At 35.5% G+C, this 13016-nt stretch overlaps 1 protein-coding gene across 2 annotated transcripts; it reads right to left on the bottom strand.

The window, feature by feature from the left end:
- Nucleotides 1–344: 344 nt before the first annotated feature.
- LOC102606916 (uncharacterized) lies at nt 345–4178 on the bottom strand. 2 transcript variants are annotated; one of them, XM_052435190.1, is made up of 3 exons: nt 4029–4178; nt 2500–3558; nt 345–1646 (listed from the first exon to the last, which is right to left on the bottom strand). In XM_052435190.1, the coding sequence occupies exons 2-3, from the start codon at nt 3492–3494 to the stop codon at nt 644–646; spliced, it is 1998 nt and encodes a 665-aa protein (XP_052291150.1). In that variant the 5' UTR covers nt 3495–3558; nt 4029–4178; the 3' UTR covers nt 345–643. The 2 variants fall into 2 exon arrangements, with proteins under 2 accessions (XP_052291150.1, XP_052291151.1); XM_052435191.1 differs by having other exon boundaries at nt 2500–3498; nt 4029–4172.
- Between the last annotated feature and the right edge of the window lie 8838 nt (nt 4179–13016).

The following is a 13016-nucleotide window of genomic DNA, read 5'->3' as shown; positions in this document are numbered from 1 at the left end:
TTATAGCCTAACATAGGGCATTGAGAGATTTCACTTGGTAAAGTTTGTGTGAACTATTCATGGAAGTGCTTTTGTTTGTAGCTGGCGCTTGCTGCACAATTACATAGCCGCGGTGCTTATCCTAGTTCTGTGCAAAAATCCTTTTCAGACCGTAATACCCAGCATCTGATAGAAGCAGCGGATGCCAGAGATGCAAGCTTATCTAGTATATGGACCACACTCTTTCGAATGCGACGACAACTCTGATCACCAGTGTCACATTTACATATGCTTTTACAGTGCCCGGGCGCATACAAAAGGATTGCAGCTAGCAATTAGCATCATATTTTCCAGTAATCCATAGATGAATAATACGATGGTTAACTATTGCATTACTGATATTTATTGCGGTAAATTCAAGAAAAAGCAGCTTCATCTGGTATATCTGCAGTGTTTATCAAGAGGCCTAGTATAACAATTATCAGAAACTAGCAAATAACTTATCATACTTCTTATAGCTTACCAATCATCATTGAACTATAGGAAAACTGAAGAGAAAAAATAGACAACAGAGAAAAAGAAATGACAAAGAGCGACAAGAAGCTATGCGAACATTCAAAGTTTCCTAATTATGAGCACAATTCCCGACACATTTGGGGGCGGTTCACCTTGTAGCAGCTCTTGCACTCATGGATGAATGGTAGGTTGTGCTTCTTTGTTTCCGATAAGAAGTATAAACATCATCATATTGACTTGCCTCAATTGGATTAGCAGTTGCCCCAAGTCCTAATCTTCCTGAGCCACTGGATCCAGGTTTTCGCTCCACACTTCCATCAGCATAAGTTCCTGTTTCTGGGTCCACCTGCAGATTTGCTGGAGGAGGAATGCAAGCCCCTCCCTTGCGAACAGGAGGCTCTCTTTCATAATCATAATCTTCATCTCCTGAATCAGATTTCATTGGTCCTTCAGAAGGATTCACCTCTCCAATTTCTTTAAAGAACTTGGATACTCTTTCTAGAACCTCTGATGGTGATACATTGGATGGAGGAATAACTGTGGGGATGTCCAAAGGACTCATGGGAGAGTAGGGTACCCCACTGCCTATTTGCATCTTCCTGACCATCCCAGGAATAAGTCCTGGTGGAAACAAAGGATATGGGGGCAATTTTTCACCAGCGCTAGCAGCTGACTGGTTCGCTGGTGGAACAGAAGAATTAATGGGCATAGAACCTGGAAAAGTACCAGCCGGAACTGAATTAGGAAGAAATTGCTGGCTTGCAAGGGACGTCGACATGACAGATTGAATTTGTTTATCAGGATGCTCTTGCTCTAATCTAGTGGGCAAAGAACTTCTATTATCAGGGTGCCACTGTGGGATGTTATGGCTTTTTGTTTGTGTATCTGCTGTAGCAGCAGACATTTCTTTTGGAGGAACCGAAAAAGAATTGATTGGTGGTCCACCTAGCATATCACCCTCAAGTCCGTGAATGGTATCTTGATCATAAACTTCTTTGGAAGCCCAGAATTGCAAGATTTTCTGTAAGCGTGACTGATTTTCCTCCTTATTCTGCGGGTTATGGTAAATCCTTGCAAGCATTGAACCTAAAACAGGTCTAAAAGCAAGAGCCTCGTTATCAAGGTCATGTGGGTTAGTCCTCCTTTGCAAACTGCAAATCAAGAAACAACGTTAGATAAAGACACAAATAAAATCAATGCTAGCAAAAAGCAAAAACTGAAGCCTTTTCAAGAAGGGGAAAATAAATATATTTAAGCTCTAGATAAGCTGTAAATTGCTAAGAAAGACAGGCGATGTTCTGCATGATGCACAGCACTTAAAACTCATTGGACATTAAAAAAACCAGATCCTGCCATTAAGGTTTAAAAAGGATCACAAGGATTGGTGCCAACATTTATAAAATGTCTCATTCCTAGTCATTTCTGTATTAATTCAGATCAAATCAGCCAACTTTTTGCAGATAATCAAGTTTCTAAATAATGAAGGGAACATCTAAGCCAGAGGAATAATCATTTGAGAATATAAGGTTCAGTTACTTTGTTTCTTGCTCTAAGGGACAAGCTTTCGTTATCCTTCTTCTACTGAGGATAACCTGCCTTTTTATTCATATAAACTAAAAATATTCAGTTCCTTATGGGAAAAAAGGCCATGAAGCAACATGAAACAAACAGATAGGAAAGCTTCTGACCACATTTCATTATTAAAAAATAAATAACTAAATATCTTAAAAAGTAACTTCCCATGATCAAACCAAAAGCATGGTATTTAGAGTTGTGAAAATTAATTGGCCCAGACATCCATGAACTCAGTAGCAAACCGTACAAAGAGATCCATGCTACCAAATGATCAAGTGATTGGGGGCCGAAAAAATAAAGAAAAAGAAAAAGAAATTCAATGCAGATACAAATCATCAATGAACATCCAACACTAGCCAATATTATGTTTTAGGAGATAAAAGAATCTATTATAAACAACAGCATATTAGAGAAGCACCAGAAAAATACCTGTCGAAGAGAATGTCATTGGCCAGGTAAATTATATGGAGTTGCCTCTCAGAATCATCTACAGCAAAAACCCTGTTTCTGAGTCCCTCAGCCAGAGCTGGTGCAAATGGAGACCTCTGCATGAACCAAGTCTTGGCACTTTTAATTGACTCTTTGGTACCATTCAGAGTGTTAAGCACATTATTAAGCTCCATAGCAACATCAGATGGAAGTGGACCAGAAAGACCCTTAAAGGGCTGATCATATTCTGGTCGACCATGACCCACAAATTGCTGAGTATGCTGATGACGCTGCTGCTCGTAGAACGGAGGAAAAGCAGATTGGTGCATCTGAGTAGCACCCATATTCATCGGAGGAGTATTTGGAAGAGGATTCATCATAGCATTTGGAGGAGCGTGCATTGGAGGAATGGAAGAGGGTGCTAATGGATGATTAAAGGGGCCACCAGGGGCATGTGTAGATATCCAGAGCTTATAACGATAATAGCCATGCCCCTCACCACCAAAAAGGAAACTATAAGCAGGATTATCTTTCTGCTTTTCACGGATCATGGCTTCAAATTCTGGGCCATTCTTAGTAGCATACTCAACAAGTTTGTCAATACGCTTTTGGAGCTCAGGTTCAGATGGGGGAGGAACAGGGGGCGGAGGAGAATCATACAGCCCATGGAAAGTTGAAGGGACGAGGTGAGGGGGCAAATGTGAAGGAAAAGCTGCCGGTGGCGGCTGTTGTTGCTGCTGAATATGAAGAAGGTGAGGATGGGGAGGAGGATGTGGATGGAGTTGCATTTGCTGTTGCATGTGAGGATGGTAAGGAAATGGCTGGAGAGAAGGATGGGGTGGTCGGAATGGAGGAGGAATCGCTGACGGAGGTAACTGTTGATGTTGCGGAAGATACCCAAACTGTTGCTGCTGTTGCATATTAGCAACTGGTCGCTGCTGTTGAGCGTATGCCATTGCAGATGCTGCAGCATAATCATGAGCTTGTCGGTCCATAGACCTTCCAAATAAAATAGGCCACCCAATAATACAACAAACCCTCAGAAAACCTTTCAAGACCCTAGAAAACAAGAAAAAGGAAAGTCCATTCATATTTATAGCAAATATCACAAGCACCAGACCACCACAATCTAATTGATGCTTTCACGATATCATAACTCAGCAATGGATCTTCTTAAAAAACACTCAAATGCTAATTTTTTTTTTTAATTATTATCTACTCGATGGCAGCTTGCAACACTTGACAATCAAATTCAACTATTCGAACAGCAATATGTTAAAAGTGTTGTGGGGGGGGGGGGGGGGGGGGGGGTAACACCATTGTCTCAGTAACTAAGCTAACATTTGAACAAGCCGAAAAGAAAAAAAGCTAACATTCGAAGCTTGCCAGATTCTTTCAACAATTAATTCTGCAAATTTTACAAACTCGAATACAACCCTAAGTTTTTTGGCTATTATATTAAACTAATCGAAATATTAAATTTACAATTCCAGATTGCAGTAGTGAGTAAGGTAAAGATTTTTGCGTACCTTTTCTATCTTGTGAAAATTTTTCAGGGATTCAATTAGAGCTATTCTGTTTTCGTTGCCACTGAGTCGCTTATTTTACTTCAATCGCCAAGTCCGAAGAACACTGCCAGCAACGACGTCGTAAAAGTAGGAGCCTTTAACTTTTTATTCGACTTATGAAGGTAGGGCTGGTAAAATCGGATCCCAATTCGGGTTTGCCTTTCCGATTTCGGATCCGGGACAATTTATTTTACCGAATCAGGATCCAGAACCGGTCCGGATTATTTAATTCTTGATTCGGTCTTGGTTCAACTCGGAAAAATCTGGATTTCTGGATTGGGGGTTTTAAACCCAGAGGTAAACTTAACGCTTGCCACTTTTGGCTCTTTGTAATTGAAGAAGCATAAAATAGGATGACAAATTCATGGGATCTCAACTAAATTTGCTTACTTCAATAATAAACTTTACAATTATATTGATATTATGTGCTAAAATGTTGTATTTGGCTATTCACAACAATAAAAAGTTTAATAATTACTGAAATTAAGTAGAAGCAAAAAATTAAAAAAAAAACATAAAAATGAAAGAAAATTACTTTGACTGAGCAGGTCGCAGCTAAGGCGGTGATAGGTGGTTAAGTCTAGTGAAAAATGTAATCACCAGCAAGAAAGGGTTAGCGACTAGCGGCAAAGCTTGCTCTTTTAGTGAGAGATGAGATCGAATTTGACTGTGGTGGAGCTTGGTTGTTGTTCATTGTTCTTGATGATGATGGATGGTGAACTGAAAATGATTTAAATTGATGATGTATTGTTAGGATTCTAGTTTTAGTTCTATATTATTTCCTTTTTTATTAAGGATTAGTTACTAAGTTATTATGTTATTAGGAATTATTATTTTAGTAGGTTTTCTTTGACTCTATATAAGGAACTGTTGTTCGATTAATAAATAATAACAATTGCTTCAAAAAAACTCTCGCTTCCCCTTTGGTTACCTCTCCTCATTATTCCTCTCGTTATTCTTCTTTTTAATTTGTTACTTCTAAATTGCTAATCTAAGAGGAGTAGACTATCTTCTGGTATCATAGCATACTTTTCTTGGGCATAATGACCGTTAAGGAACTTGAAGAAAAGGTGGAGCAATTATCTCATCAATTCAATGAGAAAGTTGTCTTATCCCAACAGTCTAATGACCTCTAAGAATTAATCCTCAGTTTTCGCGAACAATTCATCCGGCTTTAAGAAGATAGAAACAACAACCAACATACACAAATCAATAATTAACAACCCGAACTTGCAGGGCATATTTGAGGAGCACTTGTGCAAGCCCATCATTTTCGACTAGAGTTCTTGATTTTCAACGGTGAAAATCCAACAAGCTGGATCTTTCGCTGTGAACAGATCAACAAATCCCCACCTTATCTGAAACAGACGTGCTGTCGCTTGCTATCGAACACCTAAATGGCAATACGATACCTTGGTGTCATTGGTTATAGCAAACTATGAGTAATATGACTTGGGCACAATTCAAACAACCTCTAATTACTTAATTTGGAACATTCGAAGAAGGTGATGCAGTCAGATCCATTACTAAACTACGACAGACTGGGACCGTTATTGAATATCAACGACAATTTGAAATATTGGCTGATATAATCTATTATTGAATATCAATGACAATTTAAAAGATTGGCTGATAGAACTTGGAATCTACCAGAACCATTCTTCATCAGTTATTTTCTTTCAGGATTACAAGAGGATATTAAAATTAGGGTGCGGATGTTGAAACCTACAAGTCTCTCACAAACTTTTGAGCTTGCAAGATTCTAGGAAGAATACATGATTGTTTCTAATCGGAAAATTCCACCTCGGCCTAATGTGAACAGGCCATCGCCACAGACACCACTATTCCTTAATTCATCTCCCACAAAAAGGCCCACCCCCTCTTGGATTACCGTCGTTTCGACGTCTATCAGTTGCCGAACAAGCTGAAAGGTGAGCAAAAGGATGTGTTTCAATTGTGATGAACAATTTAAGCCAGGGCATCATTGTAAAGCTCTTCAACTTCTATTGCTAAATGCCGATATTGAAGATAAAGATGAACAAGCTGAGGCTTTAGAGGGATTACCAGAAACAATAAAAGTCTCTCTAAAAGCTCTCACAGGAGCAACCCCCACAAAACACCATGCGACTGAAAAGGAATTTAAAAAAATATGGCGTCACTATATTAATAGACTCTAGTTCTACTCACAATGTTTTGAATTTATCATTGGCTAAGCAATGTGGGTGCCCTGTCACTACTACAACTCAGTTTCAAGTTACTGTGGTTGATGGTGGAGTGATCAACAGCTCGGGAAAATATTATCACGTTCCAGTGAATATTCAAGGCTTCAGATTTCACTTTGACTTTTTCTTATTTCCAGTAAGTGGCTGTGACATTGTGTTGGGTGCTAAGTGGTTACGTTCATTGGATATTATATTGTGGGACTTCTTAAATATAACCATGCAGTTCACTTGGAAATGTTCAACTCACTGGATATGATTTTTTGCCTCTGGCTTTGGCAAATCACAGTGAAATTAATAGATTATTACTTCAAGAAAAACAACTTCAGTAACCGATACATCATCACCTTCAGTTATTACTAAAGTTTTAAATACCTATTCTAGCATCTTTTCGAAAACTATCGAACTTCCTCCTTAACGCTTTATTGATCACCGTATTCCATTACTTCCTGGAAGCTCCCCTGTCAATGTGTGACCTTATTGTTACCCTCATTTTCAGAGACAAGAAAGTGATTGCCTAGTTCATAAGCTTTTGGATGCCAAGCTCATTCGGTACAATGTTAGTCCTTATTCATCTTCGATTTTATTAGTTAAAAAGAAAGATGGTTCTTGGTGTATGTGTATCGACTATCGTGCTCTCAATAAGATTACCATCAAAAACCGTTATCCAATTCCGATTGTTGACGAGCTATTAGATGAATTACATGGTGTATCATTTTTTAGTAAACTAGACCTTCTCTCGAGTCATCACCATATTCGAGTTTATCCCTCAAATATATCGAAAACAGTCTTCCGTACTCATTACGGCCACTACGAATTTCTTGTTATGCCTTTTGGCCTTTCAAATAAGCCAGCAACATTTCAGAACTTGATGAATGAGATTTTTCAGCCCTTCCTTCTCAAACTTGTCTTAGTTTTCTTTGATGATATCCTTGTCTACAGTGCTTCTCTACATGAGCATGCTCGACATTTCTTTATTGTCCTTCAATGTTTGCAATAAAATCATCTTTATGTCAAGCTTACAAAGTATTGTTTTGCTCAATCATCTGTTGAATATTTGGACTATATTGCTTCTGCTACTGGAGTAGCTGTTAATTCTGAAAAAGTTTAGTGCATGCTTGAATGGCCTAAACATACAACTATCAAAGCTTTAAGAGGCTTCCTCGACTTGACGAGATACTATCGTAAATTTGTTGTTGGGTATGGAAAAATTGTTGCTCCCTTAATTGACATGCTTGAAAAGGATTATTTTACTTGGAGTCCTACCACCGAAGCAACATTTGATGAGCTACTCCAGGCCATGGCTTCCACCCCAGTTCTAGCCTTACCTAATTTTGTCAAACCATTCTTTATAGAATGTGATGCTTCTGTTTGTGGAATCGGTGCAGTCCTCATGCGAGAGGGCTGTCAAATAGCTTATAGTCTTATCTGGAAAAAAACTTAGGCATGTCCACATATGACAAAGAAATGCTTGCTATTGTTTTCGCCGTGTAAAAACGGTGTCCGTATCTTATGGGTTGGCATTTCAAAATTATTACAGACCATCGCAACCTTAAGTATTTCCATGATCAATGTATTTCATCTCAAGAATAATGGCTGTGGTTGTTAAAACTCTTAGGTTTTTATTATGAAATTATTTATATGAAAGGAGCTGAAAATTCAGTCGTTGATGCTTTGTCTCGTCACATCGAAGACTCACATTTCCATGTCATTTCTTCCCTAATATTTTCTCATCTTATTAACATTAAGCAAGAGTACCAAGCCAACCCAGCTCTGTCACTTCTTATCAACCGTCTTCAGTCCTCCCAATTTGTTCTTAATTATTCCTATGATGGCTCTATTTTGTGATACAAGGGTTGGATTGTTCTTTCTTCTTCTTACAGTAGGTGCTAGCAAATTTTATGAGAATTTTACGCCTCTCCAACTAGTGGCCATTTGGGATTCTTGCACACTTACAAAAGAATCAAAGCTAGTTTCTACTGGAAAGGGTTAAAAAGGGCTACTAAATTATTTGCTGCTGAATGTGATGTCTGTCAATGCAATAAGGCTAAAAATGTGCATCATTTAGGGTTGCTTCAACCTTTGCTCATCCTTGATAAAATTTAGAAAGATATCTCCATGGATTTTATTGATGGTCTTTCCCTTTCTAACGACAAAATAACTATTTTTGTTGTGGTAGATCGTTTGTCCAAGTACGCCCATTTCAGTGCCTTATCCCATCTTTATACAACTGCTATTGTCGCTAAAATTTTTGTATATTGCTAAATTACACGAAATGCCTCACATAATTGTCAGCGATCGTGATCCTATATTTCTTAGTCAATTTTCGGAGGAATTCTTTTGATTACAGGGCAGTCCTTTATGCCACAGCTCTACTTATCATCCTCAAACGGATGGCCAAATCGAAGTAGTTAATTGCTCTTTGGAAGGATATTTGAGATGTTTTGCTGGTCACCAGCCTTTCACTTGGACTAACTAGTTGCCCTAGGCTGAATGGTGGTATAATACTACATTCCATTCTTCCATCAAAATGACTCCATTTGAAGCAATATATGGTCGACCCCCACCTCGAATCGAATTTTACTTACCTGGCACAACTAATGTTCATGTTGTCAACTTGGCTCTCTGTGACAGAGATATGATTTTACGTCTTCTCAAAGATAATTTGGAAGCTGCTCAGTCACAAATGAAGTTTTTTGCTGATAAAAACCATACAAGTATTTGTTGAAGGGAATTGGGTGTATCTTCATCTTCAACCTTATCAGCAATCCACTTTGCATCCTAATGGCACTCATAAGTTATCTCCGTGTTATTATAGTACTTTTCATATTCTTTCTAGCATTGGAACTGTGGCTTACAAATTGGATCTTCCAGCTACAAGCAAAGTTCATCATGTTTTTCATGTTTCATGCTTAAACTAGAAAGTTAGGGTTCATACACCATCACAACAGCTTTCTGATTCTCCTTATTTTATGGCTTGAGAATGGTAGCCTTTGGCCATTTTAGATAGTGGACTTTTCAAATGCAACAATCACCTTGTTACTAAGCTCCTTGTTCAGTGGCAGGGTCAATTTAAGAAGGAGGCTACTTGGGAGGAATATTATGAGTTCGTGGCTCGTTTTCCTTCTTTCCAACTTGAGGACAAGTTGCCTTCTTATAAGGGGAGGATGTTAGGATCCTAGTCTTAGTTCTATATTATTTTCTTTTCTGTTAAGGACTAGTTACTAAGTTATTATGTTATTAGGAATTATTTTTTTAGTATGATTTCTTTGGCTCTATATAAGGAACTGTTGTTCGATTAATAAATAATAACAATTGCTTAAAAAAACTCTCATTTCCTCTCTGATTATCTCTCCTCGTTATTCTTCTCTTCAATTTATTGCTTCTAAATTGCTAATCTGAGAGCAGCAGCCTATCATGTATTGATGAACTATTGAATTGATGTTGGCCGATGGGGATGAGGAAGATGAAGATTGAGGTGGTGGCTAGGGCTTGTTTTGTGTTGCTTTAGTTTTTTTTTTTTTTCTGCAAGGTGGCGGCTGATGTGATTGTTTTGTTTTGCTTTGGGGTTTTTGGATTTGTTTTCTTTGCTTTTATGTTTTTTTCTTTTTTTTTCTAACTTATTTCTTTTATACTTTTAGTTAATTATAAAATTAATTAATAAATAAATTGTAAAAGCAAGGTAGTACGGATCCGATTTTGGAAATTTAGGTTCACCTGAACCTGAACCTGAACCTGAACCTAAGCATTTTACATCCAAATTTGAGATAATACAACTGGTTCCGCATTATTAATGCATTCGGTATGGTTGAACCTGGCCCAGATCATCAGTATAGCTCTTTCAATGGTTTGATAAACTCAAATCCTTTTATATATAAAACCAATCCTATTATCATTAAAATATCAAATGAAAATTTAATTAAGAATTTCCTAATTAATTTGGAGTCTTAGTAGATTTCATATCGTAATGCATTTATAGATGTAGTAATTTAAAAAATAAATAAATAAATTGTAAGTGCCTTGTATTTTTGCTACTCGGTCATTGTTGCCTTCACATTAGTGAGACTGGCAGTTTAAATCCTAGGGGACTCAATTTTTTTCCTTAATTATATAACTAGATAGAGTTAGATTTTTATCCTAATGTAAAGCGTATACAATTACACTCCTCTGATAATGAGGATAGAAATCTAAACTGTGATATAAAAAAAATATTTTAAATTATTTATAGTAAATTTCTAATAGGATATCAAGAATTAATTCTCTAATTGTAAAAATATCACTGTTTCATTCAAAAACAATTTCACCTCCGTTTATATAAAAAATTTAAACAAATTCAGTAAAAATAAATTGAAAAAATAATAAGTATGCTTAAATAATTGAGTAATGCAATTTAGGATGGGTCTATGGAGCAAAAATATGGGCCACAGCCCAGCACATTAAATCATCATAACGGATCAAATTTTGGGTCCAACCTATTTTAAGTAGACCGGTTGGGCCCAACTTGCAGACTTTTGACTATTATTCTTTCAAACTGTATAGTCCCAAATTTTTTTGCCTCATTTTTTAAACTAAAACTGATCTTGTCATTTAATGAAAGGGTAATTTTTAAAAACCTCCCCTGAGGTTTGGACTTGTTGCAAGTAGATGGCGAGAATTTATTTATTTATAAAAAATCTACTACCGTCAGTTAACTTTAACATTGACCGTTAGTTGACTGTGCAAAGACAATATTACCCTTAACAACAGTTTGTAGACGGAAATAACTAAAAAAAAATTAAAATTGTTGGCTATTTTACCCTCTTTAAATTATTGATATTTTTTTAAAGTTCCTACAAAAAAAATAAAATTAAAAATTTGAAAAATCCTCTTTAAATTATTGATATTTTCTTAAAGTTCATACAAAAAAGATAAAATTAAAAACTTGAAAATGAAATAGTTATAATCTTTACCTATGATATTGTAAATCTTTGGAATTGATAAAGATAAAATTGTCAAAAAATAGGGTTTGTACTTTTTGCGCCAACAATTTTAAATTTTTTTTTAGTTATTTCTGTCTACAAACTGTTGTTAAGGGTAATATTGTCTTTGCACAGTCAACTAACGGTCAATGTTAAAGTTAACTGACGGTAGGGGATTTTTTACAAATAAATAAATTCTCGCCATCTACTTGCAACAAGCCCAAACCTCTGGGGAGGTTTTTAAAAATTACCCTTTAATGAAATTATGAAAATTCCATTTAAATTGGTTGTTATATACTTATTATTTTTTAATTATATTCATTATGTAGATCGAATTTGGAGTTCATATTGAGCTAGCTCTCTATTATTTTTGTTTTTCAATTATGAAATGTTGAATTTTAGGTACCGTCGATGCCTAGGACTACAGCGGAGATAAACGTATTCATTTTTTCTTTTTCACGAGAGCCGAAAGTCACGTGGCACTAGCCACTGGACACCAAAATGACCAAAATTGTTTTCAGCAACCCGCCTCCTTAGGAAATCAAAAGTCAAATTCCCGAAGCCACAGGTAACAAGAATCAATTGTCCTTTCAAAATTTGCGAGGACAGTGATTTTATTTATTTTTTTGTTTTTGTAGTTAATATTTTTTATTTTTGTTTTTCTAGAGCAACAATTCTTTTATTTGAATTGTTGTCCTCTTTGTGTCCCTAGAAATAATAACTTTTTTGTTAATTGATAATTAATTGATAAATGACATCTAAAATATGTTGACATTTAAAATCTTTAGTGTGTGAGAAATGTATATTTTCTATTTATTTATTATTATTTATACCATCATTATCACGATTAATCGAAGTATACTCATAGAGCACCCAAGATTTTTTTTTTTTAAATTGAACAATTTATTATAAAATACATATGAATTGAGAAATATGTATCGATAAACATCTGATATCGAACCTTATTAATTCATTTAAAGAGGAAAAGCAAAGAAAATGTTCTTTCCTACAATGAAAAAGTCATTTTGAGTCGTATTCAAATTAGATTCCAAAAGACAAAAAAAAAAAATGGTATAACAAATTTTACGTTTTAGATTACAGGCATTTCGTCCATTCGCAATCTTGGTCCCAGAAAAGTAGGCTTCATGTAGCAAAATTGGATTTGAGCATCATTGGAAAGGACCAGTAGTCCATTACTGTTTACCAGTTGCGAGAAAGAAACAATATTGGTCCCTTGATATTGATTGCACCGTGTGTACTTGTTTGAAACCTTTTGTTAAATGCACGCTTTAAGTATGTGATCTAAATTATTATAAATCTTAATTTATCTCATATTTTTATAAAGAAAATAAAAATTTTATCATTAATGAATTTCAAGAAGTGTTGTCAAGAGATATTTATTTATATGTAGGGGTGTCAATTCGTTTAATCGTATCATGTTCGTGTCGTGTTAAATTTAAACAAATATAAATATCACTCATTTATTAATCGTGTTGAAATATTAAAAGACATATACACTTGCTTATTAATCTTGTTAATCGTGTTTACCTGTATAATATATTTAATATAAAAATTAAAAATTAATTGAAAAAATAATAAATATGTACTTCATGTTAACTTATTTATAACTTATTTTGAAAATTATTTTTCAAAATAAGTTATAAATAAGTTAACATGACATGAACAAATTTATAATATAATATGAATATGGCATGAATAATTAATTTAGTTTTCAGCATATATATTATCTAATTTTTCAATAATATTACAAC

The sequence above is a fragment of the Citrus sinensis genome, chromosome 2, assembly GCF_022201045.2.
Source record: "Citrus sinensis cultivar Valencia sweet orange chromosome 2, DVS_A1.0, whole genome shotgun sequence".
Classification (NCBI taxonomy): Eukaryota; Viridiplantae; Streptophyta; class Magnoliopsida; order Sapindales; family Rutaceae; genus Citrus; species Citrus sinensis.
The sequence above is the reverse complement of the archived record's forward strand: the minus strand, read 5'-3'. Positions and strand labels throughout refer to the sequence as shown.